This window comes from Panthera tigris, chromosome B2, assembly GCF_018350195.1.
Source record: "Panthera tigris isolate Pti1 chromosome B2, P.tigris_Pti1_mat1.1, whole genome shotgun sequence".
Taxonomy (NCBI): Eukaryota; Metazoa; Chordata; class Mammalia; order Carnivora; family Felidae; genus Panthera; species Panthera tigris.
Genome location: NC_056664.1, coordinates 34,416,194 through 34,439,250, shown reverse-complemented (window position 1 = coordinate 34,439,250; position 23,057 = coordinate 34,416,194). Strand labels below are relative to the sequence as shown.

Genomic DNA, 23,057 nt, shown 5'->3' with positions numbered 1-23,057 from the left:
ATTCGTCGACAGCTGATACTCAAGCCTCAAAAAAGAAAAAATGGGTGCATGGAATGCTGAAATGTCATTCCTCCTATGCAAAACTAAATGAAAAGGACAGAAGTGGCCACAGTTAGGTATGAATCTAGTAAAAAGGGTTTGCCACACATTAAGTAGTCGAATGACTTTTAATCCAGTCAGTGTGATTGCATGCCAGGATAGGAGAGACAAATCCTGCTATGAGAAGGCGGTGTCTTGAGAGGCAGAGCTGCTGGAGAACCCTCCTCCCATCTAGAGCACAAAACTGGGGACACAAAGGGGAAACAGCAAAAAATAAAATATGGGGGATATAATACAATGAAAGGAGAGGAACCCCATAGAGGCAAAGAGAAATGAAAGGGGGTAGTTTTCGGATCCAGGTCCCTGAGGAGCTAAGAGGGTATGTGGTCCAGTGCACAGGTACCACTTCTAGGAAGAGGGGTAGCCCTTCCAGCAGGACTGGAGACAGGGAGGGAGAATGACGTGGGGACAGCAACTAACAAGTAGCAGGTGGCGGTGGGGGGGGGGGGAGCAAATATTCAAGGGAGTTTTAGCCTATTCACACTATGAAGATGAAAGTCAAGTGGCTTGCTGAGAGCGATGGAGAAGGTGGTGAGGTAAGGGGCCAAAAAGGATGTTAAAGATTCCCAATAGCCACAAAAGGTCTTAAAATAGCAACTACTATTTGGTGAGTGCTCTGTGTTGCTTTGGGGATGATATTTTTAATCACACACAAAAAAAGCCTATAAAGTAGATTTTGTTATCCCTATTTTGCACATGAGGTTTCAAGAGAGATTTGAAGAGAGGAGTGATCAAGGACACCTGCAAGAATGGCTAGGCAGCGTTGGGGCCCAATCATTTGTGAAGGCGACGGCCCAGAGGGCTGTGCAGTTTGTTCTCTGCACCCTGGGTTTCGGGAGGGAGCGGGAAGGAGAAGATGGGTTGAGAGATACAACTGATCTTCCCACTTGTGCTTATGGTCATGGTCTTCCCTTCCCCTTCTTCCTTCCCCCCACTTCTCCATAAGATTATCTGGATGGTTACTTTCGTATCTGCAATTTTCCTGGGACTGGATGCGGGACTACTCGTTTCACTAGCCTTTGCCTTCTTCATCATCGCTGTTCGGTCACACAGGTACTTTGTCTCAGGTGATAGGAGGCTGGCTGTGGCGAGGTAAGGCAACCTGAAAGCACATATGTTTCCTTTCAGAACTAAGATTTTCCTCCTGGGTCAGATCCCTAACACCAACATCTATAGAAGCTTCAATGACTATCGGGAGGTAAGATTCCAGATCAGTCCCGCTCCTTTGTCCAAAGGATGGTCTGGACCAGGCCTGCTGCTTGGTTTTTCTACAACAATCCCTTTGCTGTTGTTGTTTGCTAACCTACAGACACATGTTTGCAGAGGCGGGGAAAGTGATGCAGGACGGTGGAGGTGGGGAACTTAAGTAGGTAAATCCTCAGAGTGCTGCAGCCAGTTAAGGATCATGTCCTTGGTGGGGAGGGGCGGTGGGGAAGGCCAAGGAAAAGAAAAGAACAAATGGAAGGCGGAGAAGAAAGCAGGAAAAGCAGGGGGTGAAAATGACAGGGAAGAATTTGCTAATCCTGGCTTCTTATGAAGAAGAATCCAGATTCTCTAGGGAGTTCTAGAGATTCTTTCTTATTCTACAAAAGAGCTGAGAAGTTTCCCTCCACTTCACATTTGTCTTGCAGGTTAAAAACATTCCTGGGGTGAAAATCTTCCAGTGCTGCAACTCCATTACATTCGTCAATGTTGATCAGCTAAAGCACAAGCTATTAAAAGAGGTGATGGCTTCCTCCCCTGCCTTTCTCCACCTGCTCCCCTCCCCCGCCCCCTCGCCAGGGACACCCCCTCTTCCTTCCCCCACTCACCATCTGGCCTCTCTCTTACATCTCTCAGGTTGAAATGGTTAGGGTGCCTCTTAAAGAAGAAGAAGTGTTCCACCTGTTTAATCAAAATGAAGACAGCTCACAGGAAGAAAAGATTTGTCAGTGTTTCTGCAACTGTGACGAACAGGAGCCACCACCCAGGGTTGGAAACCTCTTTTCCTTTCTGCATTTTTCTCCACATTTTATAAAGAAGTGCACTGGTAGTTGAAGAAGAAGTAAGGAAAGAAAATCAAAACCCCCTCAGGGGCTTTGACTCTTAGATGGACCATGGGTAACTGGAAATCAGAGATTTCTACCCAGCAATGAAGGCACAGGTCCCCTTTTGAGATGTAGATCTTGACCTTAGTAGGTAGGAGGAGATGTTTGGGTCGCTACTCAATGGCCAGTGACTGACCTGAGCACAGAGAGCACAGTTTGCCTACTGAGATTGACGGTAATACCCTAGTTATACCTATTTCCCTGACTTTCACCTGCCTGGCTTTCGATTTCTGAAAACAAGTGGCTGAAAGATTGTTTTCCAGTTCCAACAAAAGCAGCAGAGTGAAGGTGGCTGCCGTTCTCAAGGACATGCCAGGGTCTCCTGATGTCTGCCTGTGACGGAGGAAATGGTGGTGGGGGGTAAGCAAAGATGGAAACTTCACACCATCTGAAGGCTATTTTGGCTGAATTATAAAGTGCTCATTATTTCCAATTCAGACTTGATCTAAATTAAATTAATTCCCTTCATCTAATATTTATTTCCTTTCCCCTCAGCAGGGCTGCTCATTTCTAGCTTTGGGGGCCTTTCACCCAGCCTATACTTATACCCTGGAGGGGCAGCTCTATCTACACACACACACACACACACACACACACACACACACACACACACACACACATTTACTCCCCCACCACAAACATCTCCTGTCCCCCTCCTCATGTTGGCCCTTGCAAACGCCAAGCACCCACTCTCCTTCCCATACACCCTAGTGGAGTGTAGGCTCTACTGAACTCCCTGAAAACACCAACTTTCCTGCCAAGAGGATGGAATTAACACTGTATCAAATTTTTGTTCAGCATCCACACTGCACTGAGCATTGTAGAGGATGTTTACAGGACATCAGCAAATACACTTCAGAGTAGAATAGGATCACAAAGCATTTGAGTTTCTACCCTGTGCCCAGAACTGTGATGCAATGAAAAAAGAAAATGAATTTTAAGGGTCTCTGCCCTTAAGTAGCTCTGTTTTCTTTTTCTTTTTTCTTGTGGCAAAAAGACATATAACATAAAACTTACCATGGTAACTATTTTTAAGTGTACAGTCAGTAGTGTTAAATATATTCCCATTGTTGTGTAAGCATCACTACCACCTACCTCCAGAATTTTTTCATCTTGCAAAACTGGAGCTCTGTACCCATTAAACAAGAGCTCCCTGTTTCCTCCTTCCCCCCCACCCCCTGCCCAGCCCCTGGCTACCACCACTCTACCTTCTGTCTCTATGAATTTGACTATTCCAGATACCTCATTAAGTGGAATCATACGGTATTTGTCTTTTTGTGACTGGCTTACTTCACTTAGTATAATGTCCTCAAGGTTCATCCAGGCTGCCCTTTTTAATTTTATTTATTTATTTATTTATTCATTCATTTTTAATTGTTTTAATGTTTATTTATTTTGAGAGAGAGAAAGAGAGAGTGAGCGTGAGCAGGGAAGGGGCAGAGAGAAAGGGAGACAGAGAATTCAAAGCAAGCTCTGCACGGTCAGTGCAGAGCCCGACGCGGGGCTGGAACTCACGAACTGTGAGATCATGACCTGAGCCAAAATCAAGAGTTGGACGTTCAACCGATGGAGCCACCCAGGCGCCCCCAGGTTGTCCTTTTTTAAAAAGGACATTTGTCCTTCAAAACATTGACAAAAGTAGACACAAGTATAATGAGCCTCTGTGTACCCACCATCCACCTTAAGATTGATCAGTTCATGGACAACTTTGTTTCATCTCTAAACCCACTCCGAGAGTTATTTTGTAGCAATTCATGAAATTTTTTTTAAAAGATTTTATTTTTGAGTAATCTGTGCACCCAACATGGGGCTCGAACTCACAACCCCGAGACCAAGAGTTGCACACTCCACTCACTGAGCCAGCCAGGCGCCCCAGTTCATGGAATTGTAAATCAAACTAGGGAGATGACTCTCTGTTAATGTGACCTACACGGCTATTATTGTATTTTGTCAATCCTATGCTCCATGTTTTTTCACATCTCTGAAATTTGGATTCAGGGCACAGCTGATGGCATGCCACAGTTTAATTTGCAGTGATTTCTTTTCTTTCTTGATAATATAGAAAGTAGTGGGACACCTTAAAATTGATGAAGTAGGAGAGTAAACCATTCCACGTAGTATATTGTCACGTTCGAAACTGTGTCTTTAGATTTTAACAATTCTAAGTAAAGATTTTAACAATTTTAAAGGGAGATCAGCATGAGTTCGAGAAGTCAGGAAACAACTTCTTGATAGCAATGGGCTTGAGCTAGGCAGGAGAGAGAAATTTGGAGTTAGGTCAGATAGGAAAAAAGAGGACTCTCCGTCTGTGGACGGACTTGAACAAAGACGCTGAGGTAGAAACAACTATGAGGTCCTCAACAGCAAGAGGCTTGGCCTGGAAAGTAAGTTCAGGCAGACACAGCGCGAGTGGATCATGAAAGTCTTTGAAGGACAAGAGTGTAGAGTGGATGAAGGAGAGAAAAGGGAGGCTCTCAGAGGTCTCCTTCTGCCTGAAGGATCTTGCATCTCCCTGTCACTGTGCCTGTCCTCCAGAGGCCTGGCCTCGGTGACTCCGAAGCCTTAAGGAACACCCCTGTCCTTTGAACCGTAACTTATTATCTGTGCATACCACTTTTTTTTCTGTTATGCAAAATATACTACCTCGTACAGTTTTTACCTTAATGTTTTTGTACTTGTTTAAATGTGTATTTATTTATTTTGAGTGGGGGGAGGTACGGGCAGAGGGAGAGAATCCCAGACAGGCTCCGTGCTGTCAGCACAGAGCCTGATGCAGGGTTTGAACCCACGAATCGCGAGCTCATGAGCCGAAAGCAAGAGTCAGTTAGGGGGGCGCCTGGGTGGCTCAGTCGGTTGGGCGGCCGACTTCAGCTCAGGTCATGATCTCGCGGTCTGTGAGTTCGAGCCCCGCGTCGGGCTCTGTGCTGACAGCTCAGAGCCTGGAGCCTGTTTCAGATTCTGTGTCTCCCTCTCTCTGACCCTCCCCCCGTTCATGCTCTCTCTCTGTCTCAAAAATAAATAAACGTTAAAAAAAAATTAAAAAAAAAAAAAAAAGAGTCAGTTAGGGGTGCCTGGGTGGCTCAGTCAGTTAAGCGCCCAACTCTTGATTTCGGCTCAGGTCATGATCTCACCATTGGTGAGTTCGAGCCCTGCATCAGGCTCTGCACTGACCGTGCAGAGTGTGCTTGGGATTCACTCTCTCCCCTCTCTCTCTGTCCCCACCCCACTTGCTCTCTCTCTCTCTCTCTCTCTCTCTCTCTCTTAAAGTAAATTTAAAAACTTTAAAAAATTGTTTAAAAAAAAAAAAAGCAAGAGTCAGATGCTTAACCGACTGAGCCACCCAGATGCCCCCCCCATTTTTGTATTTAAAAATTTTTATTTTATAAGCAATATAATAAGCACAATATCGCCCAGACTGTACCACTCTAGCAAGTGCCTCATGGTTTTTGTCCATCTCTGTTGTTGTTGATGCTTTGAACGGACACGTGCCCTCTCCCCAGGTAGAAGGTGGGACGCGTAGTCATTACCTGTGACTGCAAAGTGGGCATTCACCTCTTCCCTGCCATTGTATTCCCGGTGCTTGGTGCTGTCCTTAAGCCACGGCAGGCTCTCCAAGCCTATTAGGATGAAAGGAGTGAAAGGGAAAAATAGGCCCGCGCGAGTAATTTCTGTCTTCTTAAGGAAGCCTGATGAAAGATGGAAGTGTTGAGAAAAGGGACTGATGGAAGGAACCCTTCAAACAAACTCTTAGTAGGCACCCAGACAAACTAGAGCCCAGGGATGAGGGGAAGGAATAAACCAAAGATTATCTTAAGTCTGGCTCACAGGGCAATGAAAGCATCCTCGGTACGCAGAGGGAAGTTGGGAGGGCAATGCCGTGAGCGGCAAGGATATGGCAAGACGAATGCAGCTTTTTCGGTCACTAGCGTGAAGTGACAGTGAGGTGTCCAAGCGAAACCCAAGCACCTGGTCTGTGGGGAGGTTTCCTGAGGGAGAGGGAGGTGAGTCAGGAGACAGAAATGGCATCATTGCAGGTACTTGTAGCCCCTGCTCGAGCCTCCTCACGGTCCTCCCCTAACTCTGTTGTCCCAGGTTGTCTACACAGAACGATTTGAAAGTAGACAGGACCGCGACTCATCCTCCATTAACCTGATCCGCTGCTCGCATTTCGACAGCATGAACATGTGCCAATCCGTGTCCCATGAGGAAGTACCGTACATCGTATCTTCCACGTCTTACAGAAGTCAAGGGCAAAACTACGAGGACGTGGACAAAGTTTGGGTTTCTAATGACCCCCGTAGAAACAGCTTGATGCCACTGCCTGACGCTGTGGAAACCCAAGAGAGGAACAGGTCACTCCTTCCCTTCTCGGATACCTCTCATCTACCCAGCATCCACACCATTATCCTGGATTTCTCCATGGTACATTTCGTGGATTCACAGGCTTCAGTGTCCTTAAGACAAGTAAGTACTAAGCAGGCTTTCACAAGACCTCCGATCCCCTCCTACCACTGCCCCCCCCCCACCAGCCCCGACCCTGATCGAATCCTCTGAGTCACTGATCAGCTGCTTTGTGACCCCAGGGCCACTAGAAACTTGGACACTAAAGATAGTTTAAGGTCAACCGGAATGAAAAGGAAAGAAACCAACCCTGTCTTTTGAACTGGGGTTGGCTCTGTAAGCAAGGCATGTTACTTCTCAAAAAATCCAAAATGGAAAACAGCAATCTGTGCCACACCCAGCAACTCCCAGGATCTCCTGGGAGTTCACTGCACATCTTTTCAATAGGTCTGAATGCTACAGGGAAAAAAAAAAGCACACCAAGAACTCTCACTCTTCATCTGCTCTGAGGTAGACATTGTAAAACACCCTCAGATGTGAAGACATGATAACATGGCCCTGGCAAGCCTGGGGCTGCCCAGTCCGGAGCCTACAGGATCTCCCCCAGTTCCCTCCTCATTGCCTGCATCATTGGGTGCAAAGGGCAGGGAAGACTTCTCCTTCAGAAGCCGTAACCCTGAGTCCTGGCTTCTCTCCTACTCTCTGATTTCTCTTGACAATTTTCATTCCTCTCCTTCTATACAGCATGGACAGTTTAGATGCACAGCTAACTGTATCGGTTTTTATTGTTGATGTCTTATAAGTACTGTATCTGCCTTTCAGCCAGCTTATCTCAGTTTACAGCCCTCTGCCTCACTCTTGCTCCTTTTGGTGGTGGCTCAGGTTTAAACATCCTGAACACCCACTTCCTGGACGCTGACTGCACCCACTTGTTTTGTTTTGTTTTGTTTTGTTTTGTTTTGTTTTTTGAGACCTGCTCCGTTGGTTGACTTTCCTTCTTTTATCCTATTTTATCAAACTTTATTCCTATTTTATCCTATTCTTTTATCCTATTTTATCAAACTTTATTCCTAAAGAAATATGATTCTGTCTTAAGTGAGTCCAGTTCCTCTTTGGTTTGAGGCAACAGGAAGCTTCTCGTAGCAGAAAGAACTCTGGTTGGCACTCTGTGGGTGTGTACTCTGTCCTGGGTTTGCTACTGTTCACTGTCCATCAGACCTGAGGTAATTTACTAAATTGCACCGGGCCTTCGTTTGCTCATCTAGAAAACGAGAGACCTGGAGGGGGGGCACCTGGGTGGCTCAGTCGGTTGAGCATCCAACTTTGATTGGATTCAGGTCACGATCTCGCGGTTCATGAATTCGAGCCCCACATCAGGCTCGCTGCTGTCAGCCTGTCAGTGCAGAGCCCGCTTCAGATCCTCTGTCCCCCTCTCTCTGCCCCTCTTGCTTGTGTTCTCCCAAAAACAAATAAATATGTAAAAAATAAATAAATAAAACGAGACTTGGAAGAGATGAACGTTAAGGGCTTTCCCATCCAAGACATCCTCTTCTCCACCCCATTTGCAGATTCAGTTCTACTTGGTGATGTCTCAACTTTTGGGCTTCTCCATGTTAGGGTGTACTGCTGGGGTGCGTTCTCTTCTCCCATTCTCACTTGATAGTTACTGCTTTAGATGTCATTAAACCTACATCATCAAATGCCTGCTACACGGCAGACTGAGTTGGGCACATTCATATACACTATTTCATTTAATTCTCCCACTAGCCCTGAGAGGCAAGTCATACTCCCCCTTAGGAGTTCTAGGCTCACAGCTAGTAAGCGGCCTGCCCAGCATGGGGACTCAAAGCATCTGACTTTATACCATTCTTCCTCCTGTTCTGTAGTAAGAGTTGTGCTATTCTGTCTCTCCCCTCTTGCTTTCCTTTTTTTTGTGGAGGCACCATATGTTCTGGTCCTTGGCATAACCCATCCACACCTGGCCTGTGTTAATGACTTTCTGCTCCAGCCCAATGTAGAGGCAATGTAGACACCTTTACTTTACAGCCTTCAGAGATTCGAGGTGCACTTTCTCACCTTAAAGTTACACATTTCTTCATTCCTTCTGTAATTGTTCTTTTATTTTTAAAAAGATTTAAATGTTTATTTGTTTTTGAGAAAGAGCATAAGCAGGGGAGGGGAAGAGAGAGAGAAGGGGACAGAGGATCCAAAGCGGGGGCTTGGATGTGGGGCTTGAACTCACAAACTGTGAGATCATGACCTGAGCCGAAGTCGGACACTTAACGGACTGAGCCCCCAGGCGCCCCACCGTTCTCTAATTGTTTTAGACAGCCCAATTGGAGGAAATCATTATTTTTTGTTTACTTTAACTTTGAAAACTTAAATTTACTGAAAAAAATCCCAGCAGTCATTCTTATTAGAGACAATCATGCAATTTAAGCTTCTTCCTAATTCATGAAATGTCACTCTCCCATTGCTTGTCATTTAGAGAATGTCCAGAGGCACTTGGGTGGCTCAGTCGGTTAAGTGTCCGTCTCTTGATTTCAGCTCAGGTCAGGATCTCATAGTTGTGAGATGGAGACTCGCATGGAGCTTCATGCTGGGTGTGGAGCTTTCTTAAGATTCTCTCTCTCTCTCTCTCTCTCTCTCTCTCCCTCTGCCAATAAACAAACAAACAAACAAACAAACAAAGTATGTCCATAGTGGCTCTTTATCAAATGACCATGATCAAGAATGATTTTCTTGTTTCCTCTTGGTAGTAAAAGAAGTATCAGGTTTTTGTGTTTTTGTTTTGTTTTGTTTTGGTTTGGTTTGGTTTGGTTGAGAAAGAGAGAGAGCATGGGCAGAGGAGAGGGGCAGAGAGAGAGAGAGAAAGAGAGAGAGAGAGAGAGAGAGAGAGAGAGAGAGAGAGAGTCACAAGCAGGCACCACGCCCACATGGAGCCCAATGTGGGGCTTGATCTCAAGACCACGAGATCATGACCTGGACTGAAGTCAAGAGTCGGATGCTCAATCAACTGAGCCACCTAAGTGCCCCAAGTAGAGTCTGTTTCATTTGTGTCTTTTGATATTTTAACTCCATGCTCAGGGTTGGAGTCTATTCAATCTGAGAGTGTTAAGGTTAACATGGACTTTAAAAGTTATCACACCAGAGCAGATATACTGGCTGAAGTAAACTTGAGGTCAGTATCCGATGTTTACTGATCTGCTACTCCTAAATATCTGCTGTTTTACTAAAGTTAAATGCAACTTTGCAGAGAAGTTCCAGATATGACCTTCAGGACTCCTGAATTCCATTCTCTACAATATCACTTGACCAGCTCTGAGCCTCGTTTTCCTCCTCTGCTCAGCGAACTCCAGGAAGAAGGGGGTCACATGCATACACTAAACAATAATACCAAGAACGGCTGTTCATGAAGGCTTTCCATTGTGTTCCCATCATACCCATGCCTGTCTCTCTTCTAGCACTGTCCTCAGTAGCATTCTCTCTCTCTCTCTCTCTCTCTCTCTTTTATGTATTTATTTGGAAGGGGCGGGGCAGAGAGAGAGGGAGGGAGAGAGAATACCAAGTAGGCTCCACACTATTAGCACAGAGCCTGACACTGGGCTCGATCTCGTGAATCATGAGATCATGACCCGAGCCTAAATCAAGAGTCAGATACTTAAACAACTGAGCCACCCAGGCTCCCCAGAAACATTACCTCTTTATGGGAACTGTTTCCCACCCCCCGCCCCCAAGAGACCATGGGCAACACTCCCTCTCACTCCCCACCTCACATGAGACCATCTGATTCTCTTTTGTATTCCTAGCACTTTAGACATTTCCTGGCATATGGAAGTCCACGCATCAAATGTTTATAGAGCTGAACTGGAATGCAGAGGTACATATACCCAGACAAGTGAATGGCCAAAGGGGTATTAAAACTCCTCTAATTAGAAGGCTCTTTCGTAGTGCGTGTGAAGATCACTAACGCTGATTTACTCTCTCCCCACAGATGTGCAACGCTTTCCAAAATGCCAACATTTTGGTGCTCTTTTCAGGGTGTCACAGTGAGTATCCTTCACCCTATGAGAGGACTGTTTGTACCCTGGGTGCTGTCCTCCTCAGGCGTCTGACCCTGTGTATGTTCTGGGTTTGGTTTGCAGCTTCTGTGGTCAAGGCATTTGAGAAGAATGATTTCTTTGACGCCGGCATCACCAAGGCCCAGCTGTTCCTCACCCTCCACGATGCCGTGCTATTTGCCTTGTCAAGGAAGTTTCCAGAGTCCTCCGAGTTAAGCGTGGATGAATCCGAGACAGTGATACGGGAAGCCTACTCAGAAAGTGACAAGGTTGGATGATGTGAAGCATCACGGTGTGGGGCGAGCAGTGGGGAGACACCTGATTAAGTAGAGATGAGCAATGTCTAGGAAAGGCTTTTGAGTATGGCTGGGCCAGACTTTGAGATGTTGAAGTGCTCCCTTATCAGTTGGTAAATAACAGTGGACCTGAATCCCAAGTTCCCCCACTGCCGTGGCATCTGGGTGTATTCAGGACCCTTTCCCAACTGAAAGGAGGGTTACCCAACCCAGCAGAGGTCTCAAGGATTCTTTTATAGCAAGCTTGATTAGTGCCAGTGCCATCCCAAATTCCTGAATATTTTAAATATCTCCACCAGCTATACCTTTAGAATCCATGCCTACACCACCCTTGGGATGAAAAATAGAACTAATGAACTCACAGAGGTAAAGATCTGCCAGTCTAACATTTTGGCTATTATTTACATTGTGAGTAATATATAAGATTTACTCAACCTGAAAAATGCAAAGGAGAATGATACATAAGCCAGAACTTTTAGCTGTCTATTAATACTAAGTAAAGGCCCGGGTCAACTGCAGTGTTTTTATTTTATTTTTATTTTTTTCAGTTTATTTATTTTTGAGAGAGAGAGAGAGAGAGCGAGAGAGAGAGAGCGAGGGAATGAGTGGGGGAAGGGCAGAGAGCAAGGAGGACACAGGATATGAAGCGGGCTCCAAGCTGTCAGCACAGAGCCTGATGTGGGACTTGAACTCACAAACCATGAGATCACGACCTGAGCTGAAGTCGGCAGCTTAACTGACTGAGCCACCCAGGTGCCCCCCTACTTCAGTGTTTTTAAATCAGAGTCTGTGAAGGTTAAATGTGCACCCCCCCCCACAAAGAAAAGGAAATTAAAACACAGATGGGCACCAAATATTATCTAACAACTAGAAATTATTTTTTTTTAATTTTTTTAACCTATATTTTTGAGAGAGAGAGAGAGACAGAGTGCAAGCGGGGGGCGGGGAGGCAGAGAGAGAGGAAGACATAGAATCTGAAGAAGGCTCAGGGCTCTGAGCTGTCAGCACAGATCCCAACGCGGGGTTGAACTCACGAACCAAACTGTAAGATCATGACCAGAGCTGAGGTTGGACGCTCAACAAACTGAGCCACCCAGGCACCCCTAGAAATTATTTTTTAATTAAATCCCTGATTCTTTGACTTATTACATTTTAATCATGTTTGAATTTTTTATGACAAGAGAAGTATTACCAGAGCAATAAAGTGTGGATTTTTTTTGAAAACTTTAAGAAGTAAAAGATATCCAAGCTTATAAAACATGGCCTTTTTCTTTCTTCTTCTTTTTAACGTAATGTCTTTCCCTTGCTTATTGAGAATTCTCACAGGTTATGTGCCTCCGCTTATCCAGAGCAACTTTTTCCTCAATGGACATATTTTTTCTATTCTGCTCTATAGTCCACTCCCGTCTATAAAATCACAGAGTCACAAAACCTTTCAGTTGGAAGAAATCTCAGAGCTTCTTAGGCCCATTCCCACCTGGAGTAACCATTCTTTTAACAACATGTCTGGCCAGCGGTCCCTCTGCTTATGTTTGGAGATTTCCTGTGGTTCTCAAACGTTAGTATGTGTCTGAGTCACCAAAATCTGCTGTTAAAACACAGACTGCTGGGCCCTCTCTGTAGCCCCATCTCCCCTAAATTTCTGATTCAATGGGTCTGGGGTAGGGTCTGAGAATTTGCATTGCCAATAAGTACTGGGTAATACTGATGCTAACAATACAGAAACTACACTTTGAGAACCACTGCCTTAGAGATTCAATGTGCATTTTTTGCTATCAAAGTCTAGTGTGCCCGGCAATCTTTGGGTGTGTGCCAGACATTGTATTTAGAAAATGTTTATAAAAATACTCTGAGATCCAGGATGATGTTTTTCTTCTGGAAAGAACTTCATTGTTTTGCCAAGTCCCTGGAGGCACTAGCAATCCAGGGTAACTGATCTGATTTTAGGACTCAAGGTGTTCTAGGCCATCCAGATGACCCACAGCCCAGCTGCAGTCTCTGGGAAGGTATGCCACAGTCCCTCCCTTGGCAGACCCTAGAATGCAATTTTGGCAACCTTAAGCCCTCAAAGCTGTCAAAAGCACTGTTCTCTGCATATATGTGCCACTTCGAGATCATCAAATACCTTCTACAAAAGTGGTCCCAAATGCCAGACTCACCTCTATAGATTTTCACCTTTTCCAAATCTTCATTATAATCTTGTTAGCTTTATGGTATCTTCAAGCAGAAGTTTTAAAATATTTTATTCAGGGGCACCTGGGTGGCTTAGTCAATTAAGTGTCCAACTCTTGGTTTTGGCTCAGGTCATGAACTCATGGTTTATGAGTTTGAGTCTCACATCAGGCTCTGCAGTGACAGTGTGGAGCCTACTTGGGATTCTCTCACTCTCCCTCTCTCTCTGCCCCTCCTGTGCGTGTGCTCTCTCTCTCTCTCTCAAAATAAATAAATAAACTTTAAAAAATAAATAAAAATAAAATATTTTACCCAGCTCTCCTGGCTGTCCTCAGTAGGAGGGTGGGTCTGAATTACGTAGTCTGCCTTTTCTATAAGTGAAAGTTTCTCTGTTTTATTTATAAATTATGATACACTTGACAGATTTACGTTATATATTACATTGCCTTTCCCATATTAACCTTTCTTATTTTCTGTTTGCCTTTTGTTTAGAATGTCATTCTCACTTAGGAAGTAAACTAATCATTTATGTTTTCTTCTAGATTTTAATGTTTTAAGTGTTTATATATTATGCTTTTTAATCTAGGTAAAATGTATTTCAGTGTATGGGGTTAAAGAATAATCTTTTATTTTTTATCTGTACAGCTAACAATTCTGAGAAAACTCATCTATTGAATAAGCTTTCTTTCCTCTGCTGATTTGAAATGCTATTTTCATAAAATATTACATTATTATGAAAACTGAAGTCTATTTATAGCATAGTTTTTGTTTCATTGTTGTTAATAGCTTTAATATAGATTTATAACACATTTACTGTTTGGTTTGAAGTCTACTTCAAAATTTGCTAAATCATTCTCACCAATTTATTCCTCCAAGCAAATTTTTGAATCTTTTGTTAGCATCCCCCCACAAAAGAATCCCATTGGAATTCTCATTACAATTGCATTAGAAATATAAAATAAATTGAGAATTGATATCTTTCCAGTATTTGTTCATCTTATTGAAGAACATGAGCTGTCTTTGTATTTATTCAGTCTTTTTTTTTAAGTTTATTTATTCTGAGAGATAGTGAATTCCAGAGGGGCAGAGAGAGAGGGAAAGAAAGAGAATCCCAAGCAGGCTCCACACTGTCAGCACAGAGCCTGATGCGGGGCTTGGAATTCACAAGCTGTGAGATGGTGACCTGAGCTGAAATCAGGAGTCGGAGGCTTAACGGACTGAGCCACTCAGGCACCCCATTCAGTCTTTTAAATGTTGCATTCATAGTAAGGTTTTGTGACTTTCTTTCCTTTTTTTAAATTTCTTTTTTTTTTTTTAAGTTTATTTATTTATTTATTTAGAGAGAGAGAGAGAGCATGTGCAGGAGAGGCAGAGTGAGAGGGAGAGAGAGGATCCCAAGCAGGCTCTGTCAGTGCAAAGAGCCTGATGTGGGGCTCAAACCTATGAACCTGTGAGATTATGACCTGAGTCAGACACTCAACCATCCAGAGCCACCCAGGTGTCCCTGTGACTTTCTTTGTATAGACAAATCCTAGATACTTTATACTTTGTTTTACATATGTATTGCTTTTTGAAATTAACATTCTTTTTTAATTATATTTTCTACCTGGCAATTGCCAGCCTGTGATAAACCTATTGATTTGCATAAAATTATTTGGCTACATTTGTGAATCCTTTTACCAGACCCAAGAGGTTTCATTGGTAATTCTCTTGAGCTTTCCAGATTGAAAAAAAATATTTTCTACAAATAATATAAATACCTTATTTTCCAGTTGTCAAAATTCTTATCTCAGTATCATATATTATAGCATGAGCTACATCTCCCAGAACAATGTAAGTACTAGTGGGTGGTCTTGTCTTACTCCTGAATTTTACGAGACAAACTAATTATGCATTTCTAGTAAGGTGGTAACAGTTGGCTTAAGACAGACATTATATTTACTGTGTTTTTTTTTAAAAAGTATTTTTCTAGTTTACTAACATTCTTATCAGGACTTACATTAAGACTCCGTATTGAATATGTCAAATTTTTTTCTAGCATTTAAACAAGGGAAGCCTAGGAGAGGAGCAAGTTCTACTACAGATGTATTGCATTCAAGATGCCTGTTAAACATCCAAGGGGAAATGTCAGAATGGCAGTGGGTACCTGAACAAACAGATCAGGGGAAGGGTTATGATCAAAAAGTCACTGGCACATAGATGATAATGAAAATTATGGGACTAAATAAAATTGCCTATGGAAGGAGTGTAGATGCAGAAGAGAAGCCCTGAGGCTTGCCAACATTTAGAAATCCAAAAGAAATAGAGGAGACAACAAGGAGACCAGAAAGAAGCAACCAGGGAGGAAAGAGGAAAAGCCAAAGAGTATTGTGTGACAGAAGAGAGAAAACTATTTCAGGAGAGGTGAAAGTTGATAATTCTATGGAATGCTGCTGTAAAACTGATTGACCAAGCCTATGGGGCATCTGCTAGGTGATAGGCTCAGTCACTGGTACTGGGGATATCAAAAACCAGGCACTGCCCCACCTCAAAGAGCTTAGAGTCTAATAGGGGAAATAGATTTATAAATTACAAAAAGCAATACATTACTGGCACTATGACAGAAGTGTGAGTGAAGTATAGATGAAACACAAAGGAAGCTGAGATCCTGGTTGATCGTCTTTGATCTGAATCTGGAACGATGAATAAGTGTATGTGGATAAGATGGAGAAGGACAAGGCAGGCACAGGGAATAGCATGAGCAAAGGTAAGCAGAAGTCAGGCATCTTTAGTTAACTTTATGGCCAGAGTAGTGGTGGGGACCACAGACACAGGTAAAGCTAAAGAAGATGACAAGAAGTCAGGTCACGAAGGGCCTTACATGCCCTGCCAAGAATCACACATGGGGTTGGAAAGACAAGTAAGATCAAGAAGACAAGATGTTTCAGAATGCTATCAAGACCACTGCTGTTTTAATGGTTGACCATGAAACCCAGGCTAGCTAGAAAAGCCAAAGAAATCAGAAGTTATGGATTGATAGAGCCTGAAGAATAGTGAGTAACTGAGGAACCAGAGGTTGCAAAGATGAAAAGCAGATGTGGCCGGGAAGATTTCCTATTTTGCCAGGAACTCATGATTTCTTGGTGTCTTAAGTCCTTTTGTATTCTGAAATTCCTTGGCTGTTCAAAAGCTAAATTAAGTTGTAAATTTTAACCCATCTAATTGTGTGTATTTTAGAATGGAGAGCCAAGACATGAAATGAGCGGCAATCTTCTAGAAGTCTCTAAAAACGCAAATCCAGACTACATCATGATGCAGGAACCGATAACAAAGGAGGAGTTGGAGCTAGACCTGGAGCTGGAGCCCACAGTGGAATCAGAACAAGAGACTGGACTAGATCTCGAGCTGGACCTGACTCATGGGATGGAGCCTGAGTCAGAGCTAGAGCCTGAATCTGAGCTAGAGCCTGAGTTAGAGCCTGAGTTGGAGCCTGAGCCCGAGCCCGAGGCTGAGCTCAAACCCAGGCCAAGGGCTCACACTTATCCTTGGCAGCAGTACTGGTCTCTGTATCCATCTACACTTCCCAGATCTCCAGTTCAGGCTCGGCGTGGGACACCGTCAGTTGAAAGGAGGCGTCAACATATGAATTCATATTCACCCAAGGACAATAATACTGAAGACTGTTAGGAAATGAACTGGGAATAAGAAGTCAGATTCCCTTGGCAAACCCTTCCCACCCAAATGGGGTCACTTGGTCAGAAGACCTAGACTAGTTACAAACTAGCAATACTCGATTTGGGACTCCTTCATCTGCTGGCCTCTTCCTTCTCAACACGGATCTCACTCCCAGATCACAATGCTAAACACCAAGAGTTATCTCTGAATTCCCTATCTAGGCTTACCTCATCTCACCATCAGCAGATATTCTAGTAATGGATTTCCTTCTTTGCACACCCCGTACTCTGGGGGTTTTGTCCAAGCATCTCTAACTTCCTCCTCTCATCTCCGTTCCCCTTTCTCCAAAGAGATGAGACTCAAATAAAATCTACAACTCTAGTTACATTTGGACACTTCCTGCATCTTTCCCTTCTCTGTAGTCTATATGCCTAAAGAAAGGTTGGGTGGGAGAAATTCCAGAAGTGGGTGGACATGGTGAAGAAGATATAAGAAAGAAAAAGAAAAACTCGGTGGCGTTTGTATTTTATATGCAAGGTATCTTCATTACACTGGTGGTGGAAATGGGGAAGTAGATAGGTTAAGTTAAGCCAGCCTGCAAGGTTTATAATCTAAGGAACTGTTACGCTGAAAACACTTTTGTCATCACTCCGAGAGCAGGATGTTTTCCTAATCCTACCACTGTTTCAGAAGACAAGTCAGCTGTACCAACTGATGAGAAGGTTAGCTCTATAGAGCTCTATTTGGTATCCAGATTCATATTCACCACTGTTTCGTCCTTACAAGTTTTTAAGATACAGGCAATCTAGAATCTGTATTCTTGGTGGACCAAACTTGGAGTCTATGACAGACACAACCTCTTAGGAATTGGAAAAGTCAGTCATTACTAGTTTGGTGCAAATCCATTTTAAAAATTTCCCCCTCCCCCGTTAAAAAATACCTTAAGCTACAAGCAAAAGATAAATATAGACCCCTGGGCAAAGGTTTATGGAATCCTGAATTTTATTTTCCACTCAATAAACAAGACTCCTCTTGCTTGGATACTTAATTTCTCTCATCTGTTGGGTTAAAGAAATTCTTATTAAAATATGTCTCTTATCACAGAGATGACGTGCAATCACTCAGTCTACAAACATTCACTAAGCATCTGCTCCACGCACACCCCAAAGAGTGCAGTAGATAGAACAATATTAGCCCTACTTTACACGTATAAACTGAGGCTCGGATAAGTTTTGTAACTAGCCCGAGGTCATATACAACTGTACCCTAAAAGAGGTGGGAGCCCAAGTCACAGGCTTCCTTTGTTCATGCTTACATTATACATTTATTGAACTCCTACTGTGTGCCAGGAACTGTCCCAGGTGCTGAAGATATGAGATGAACAGAAGAGACGACAAAAATGATTATAAATTGTGATAAGTACCTTGAAGGTAAAATATAAGAAAGTCTACAGGCATACATTAGGAGGGCCTGAACCTACCTCAGGTGTCAAAGAAGTTCTCCCTACAGCAATGACCTATGACCTGGCACCTGAAGGATGAGTAGAAGTTAGACCTAAAGCAAGTTCCAATGAATGCTAGGAGGGCAGAGACAAATGGGAAACCAAGAGTGGTGGCCATGGGTAGGTACAAAATCTGAGTACCCAGGAACACAGCTAGGTGTAACCTTATGGTAATTGCTATGGCACCAAGGGCTCAATCAGAAACTGGGTCAGACCCAGAATGAATTGTCAAGGTGGCAAGGGCAGGCACAGTAATTTGTCAAGACCAAGAAAGTATTTCACACTTAAAACAGGAGACTAGAAATATTTGGAGAGCCCAGTTTCTGTGGACTGCCTCCCTCTCACACCAGCCGCCTTCTATTCCTGCGTTCCCATCAGAGGAAGGCCTTTAAATACAGAATGAGTTGGCTTCTGACACTTGACTAGCAAGTGGTAGAGTTTAGACTCTGGTGCTTTCTGCTGCAACTACAACATAGCTAAATCTTGGCATTGGTGCATGACATCAGAAAGACCCAACTAAATGCTTGGACTACAGGCTATCTTTAAAGAATATGCTACTATAAACCCATAACATCCAGCCTTCCCCAAAGTAATAACAAATACAAATGGTTAATTGATTGTAATTACTACAGCATTAAAGAAAACATAAAGTAACAATTCAAGGGCTGAGTCTTCTTCCAAAATGCAAATCACCTGAGATTCTAAGATATTTCAAATTCTATAAAATACTACGGTTTTGGTTGCTTAGCCCACTTTTCATAGCATGGTCATCATTGCAGCCTTTATCATCAATGAGAGACTAGAGAAAAATGCTAAAAACTGAAAAACCAGTACAGATCGGATCTGAAAGTGTCTTAGCACAAATTTTTCTCCATTACCGAAAAAAGAAAAACAAACCTCAAGGCAGCTCATGTTCTATAGTAAATGGGGCTTGCGGTGTGATTTTTAAATATGAAGAACTAAGTAGAATCATTAGGCCTGCAGAACAGTAGGTCTGGAAAAGAAACTGGTCAAAATAGGTAACATTAGGTTATCTGTGTCTAAATATGTTAAATATCGCAAAGCCTAACAAATTGTAACATGAGTCTCATACATATCTGATTTCGACGATATGTAGATGAGACATTGGACTTAGACCTTCGGGTTCATGACATGTGAGAAAGACAAGAACTTGGGGGGGCAGAAGTGGAATGCTCTGGTCTGAATATATCCCCCCCAATATTGTATGTTTAAATGATAATCCCCAAGGTGGAGGTATTGGAAGGTGGGGCCATTGGGAGGTGATTAGGTCACCCTTATTATTCATTACTAATGGGATTAGTGTCCTTATAAAAGGCCTCAGAGACAGCCCTCCTACTTTCCACCCCCTCCTGCCTTCCAAAGCAAGAAGATGATCATCTGCGAATCAGGAAGTGGGTTCTCACTAGATGCCTAATCTGCCAGCACTCTGGTCTTGGACTTCCCAGCCTCCAGAGCCGGGAGAAATAAATTTCTGTTGTTTATAAGGCAGTAGCCTGCAGTATCTTGTTAGAGGCACCCAATTGAACTAAGACATCATGGTCTGAGGATAAAATAGTGAATAAAGTATGATTTCTGCCCTCATACAGCTCCCAAACTACAAACAGGCATTGCAGGAGGGAGCGTCACAGACTCCTAAATGAAAAGGTGACAGTGAGAGGTACAGTACTATGGAAATGTAGATGAGAGGAGGGGTTAGAAAGAGTGTAGATCCGGGGAAACAGTTACCAAGAAGAAATGATATTGGAGCTGGGCATTAAGAATATGTAGAAATTGGGGCGCCTGGGTGGCTCAGTCGGTTAAGTGGCCGACTTCAGCTCACGTCATGATCTCACGGTCCGTGAGTTCGAGCCCCGCGTCGGGCTCTGTGCTGACAACTCAGAGCCTGGAGCCTGTTTCGGATTCTGTGTCTCCCTCTCTCTGACCCTCCCCCGTTCATGCTCTGTCTCTCTCTGTCTCAAAAATAAATAAACGTTAAAAAAAATTAAAAAAAAAAAAAAGAATATGTAGAAATTGCCAACTATTCTTCAATTAAAACGTTTGTTTGAGGGACGCCTGGCTAGCTCAGTTGGTTGAGCGTCTGACTCTTGATTTCAGCTCGGGTCATGATCTCACAGTTGTAAGATCGAGCCCTGCATTGGGCTCCACACTGAGCGTGGAGCCTGCTTAAGATTCTCTATTTGTGCCCCTCCCCTCCTTGTGCATGCACTCTCTCTCTCTAAAAAAAAAAAAAAAAAAAAAAGTGTATTTGAAAAAAGAATACATAGGAATTATACGATAAAAGAGGTTTCATAACCTATGAAATAATCTTGCCAAAAAAAAATTGAACCTGAATATTGTCAACCCTGTGGGTCTCACTACCAGATTATAGGAAATACAGGGGTCAGAAGAACATGTTAAATGACACTGAGTAGAGGCAATCAGTGGAATCTAAAAACTCAACAGGACAGGGGCACCTGGGTGGCTCAGTCGGTTAAGCGGCCGACTTTGGCTCAGTTCATGATCTTGCGGTCCGTGATTTCGAGCCCTGTGTCGGGCTCTGTGCTGACAGCTCAGAGCCTGGAGCCTGTTTCAGATTCTGTGTCTCCCTCTCTCTGACCCTCCCCAGTTCATGCTCTGTCTCTCCCTGTCTCAAAAATAAATAAACGTTAAAAAAAAAATTTTTTTTTTAAACTCAACAGGACAAATGAGCCAGTTTCTTCAACAAATAAGTTAAAAACAAATACAAAAACGAAGCATGGAAAATCTATAAATTCATACCTTCCTAGGTGAGTTGAGGTTATTGGCCTTTTTTTTTTTTTCCTTCAGGGTTATTTGCTGAATTTGGAATCAAGCTTTTCTTAGGCAGAGGGACTCTGCCAGGAAAAAACAAAACTAATGAAGCTTTTGATGGCCACTTAAGCTGGTAGGTTGACTGGTTTCCTCTCAGAGACACTGAGTGCCAGGGTCACTCAGGAGGTTAGGGATTGGTCTACAAAGGCAAAATGAAATCTCCCAAGTCTCAAAGTACCTTTGTCTAGACACAAAGTCCACGAGAGGAAGGGGCCTTTAATAAGCATACAAAAGACCTTGCCCTTGAGACATTTGGAGCCAGAGATGGACTGAGTCTAGCTAAAGCCACAACACAGCTCAATTTCTAATACAGTTAGGAATGACCTGTCCCTCACTTTTTTGCCGAATCAGAAGTATGTATCCTATGTAGGAAGAAATAACATTGACTTCAGGTTCTCTTTTTTGCACAACCTCCAGCATATGATTTTTATTTTTTAATTTACATTTTTTATAAATTTTTAAAAAGTTTCTTTTGAGAGAGACACAGTGTGTGGGGGGGAGGGGCACAGAGAGAGAGGGAGAGAGAGAATCCTAAGCAGTCTCCCTGTTGTCAGTGCAGAGCCCAAGGCAGGGCTCGAACTCACAAAACTGTGAGACCTGAGGCAAAACCAAGAGTTGAACGCTTAACTGACTAAGCCACGCAGGCACCACCTCCAGCACATAATTTTTAAAAATCACAAGGCAGGGGTGCCTGGGTGGCTCAGTCAGCTGAGCTTCCAACTTCAGCTCAGGTCATGGTCTTGCAGTTCGTGAGTTCGAGCCCCACGTCGGGCTCTGTGCTGACAGCTCAGAGCCTGGAGCCCGCTTCGGATTCTGTATCTCTCTCTCTCTCTCTCTCTCCCTCCCCTGCTCATGCTCTGCCTCTCTCTGTCTCTCAAAAATAAATAACTGTTAAAAAAATAAAAATAAAATAAAATAAATAATAAAAATCACAAGGCATTTGAAGAAACAGGAAAAAATGCTTGATAATTAAGGGAAAAAAGAGTATACAATAGAAGCTGTCCCAGAGATGATCCAGGTGTTGTAGTTAGCAGTGAAAGACTTAAAAAAAAAAAAAACTATTATAAATATATTTAAGAAAGTGGACTAAAAGAGGGAAAAAAATAATTAAAAAGTGGGTAATTTCAAAAGAGAATTATAATAGAAAAAGAATCAAATGGACATTCTAGGACTGGAAACTGAACACTCACTGGACATGTGTATCAACAGACTGGACATAGCACAAGCTAAGATTATATTACTGAAAGACAGTAAACATAAGATCTTCAAGATGAAGTACATAGAGAAAAACATAGAAAAGACCAAAGAGAACATTCAAGACATGTAGAGCATAGTCTAATGGCCTAATATACGTGTATAGGAGTCCAAGAAAGAGAGAAGAGACGAGAATATTTGAAGACACGACGACTGAGAATTTCCCAAAACGTGAAAAATAGCAACTCTAAGATTCAAGAGGCTTAGCAAACCCTAAGCAAAATAGGGGCTCTTGGGTGGCTCAGTTGGTTAAGCATCTGACATCAACTCAGGTCATGATCTCACAGTTTGTGGGTTTGAGCCCCACGTCGGGCTCTGTGCCTGGAGCCTGTTTCAGATTCTGTGTCTCCCTCTCTCTCTCTGCCCCTCCCATGCTCACACTCCTCTCTCTGTCTGTGTCTCTCTGTCTCTCTCTCAAAAATAAATTATAAAAAAAAAAAAAAACCCTAAGCAAAATAGGAAGAAAACCAAGCTTAAAAGCAACCAGAGAAAAAAGACACATACTTGCAAAACAACAATAACACTTATTGCTGACTGTTTAACAGAACTTCTGGAGACCCGAAGACCAAAGGGTGATATCTTTTAAGTTCTGAAAGAAGTGAAAAATCTGCTGACCTGAAATTCTGTAACCAGTGAAAATATCCTCTAAAAATAAAGATGAAATAAAGATTTTTAACAAATTAAGAGAATTCATTACCTACACTTCACTCTACAAGAAATATTAAAGAAAGTTCTTTAGGCT

The 23,057-nt window shown here is 43.0% G+C and overlaps 1 protein-coding gene across 3 annotated transcripts in view; it reads left to right on the top strand.

The window, feature by feature from the left end:
- SLC26A8 (solute carrier family 26 member 8) overlaps positions 1–17,097 on the top strand; it is an 81,229-nt gene extending 64,132 nt beyond the window's left edge. For all 3 annotated transcript variants that reach the window (XM_042986203.1, XM_042986205.1, XM_042986204.1), the window contains 8 exons: positions 1,046–1,152; positions 1,228–1,297; positions 1,731–1,823; positions 1,939–2,070; positions 6,279–6,650; positions 10,522–10,576; positions 10,673–10,857; positions 16,273–17,097. In XM_042986203.1, the coding sequence (XP_042842137.1) occupies positions 1,046–1,152; positions 1,228–1,297; positions 1,731–1,823; positions 1,939–2,070; positions 6,279–6,650; positions 10,522–10,576; positions 10,673–10,857; positions 16,273–16,722 (1,464 nt within the window). In that variant the 3' untranslated portion in view covers positions 16,723–17,097. The remainder of the gene's footprint in view (positions 1–1,045; positions 1,153–1,227; positions 1,298–1,730; positions 1,824–1,938; positions 2,071–6,278; positions 6,651–10,521; positions 10,577–10,672; positions 10,858–16,272) is intronic.
- The last annotated feature ends 5,960 nt before the right edge of the window (positions 17,098–23,057 follow it).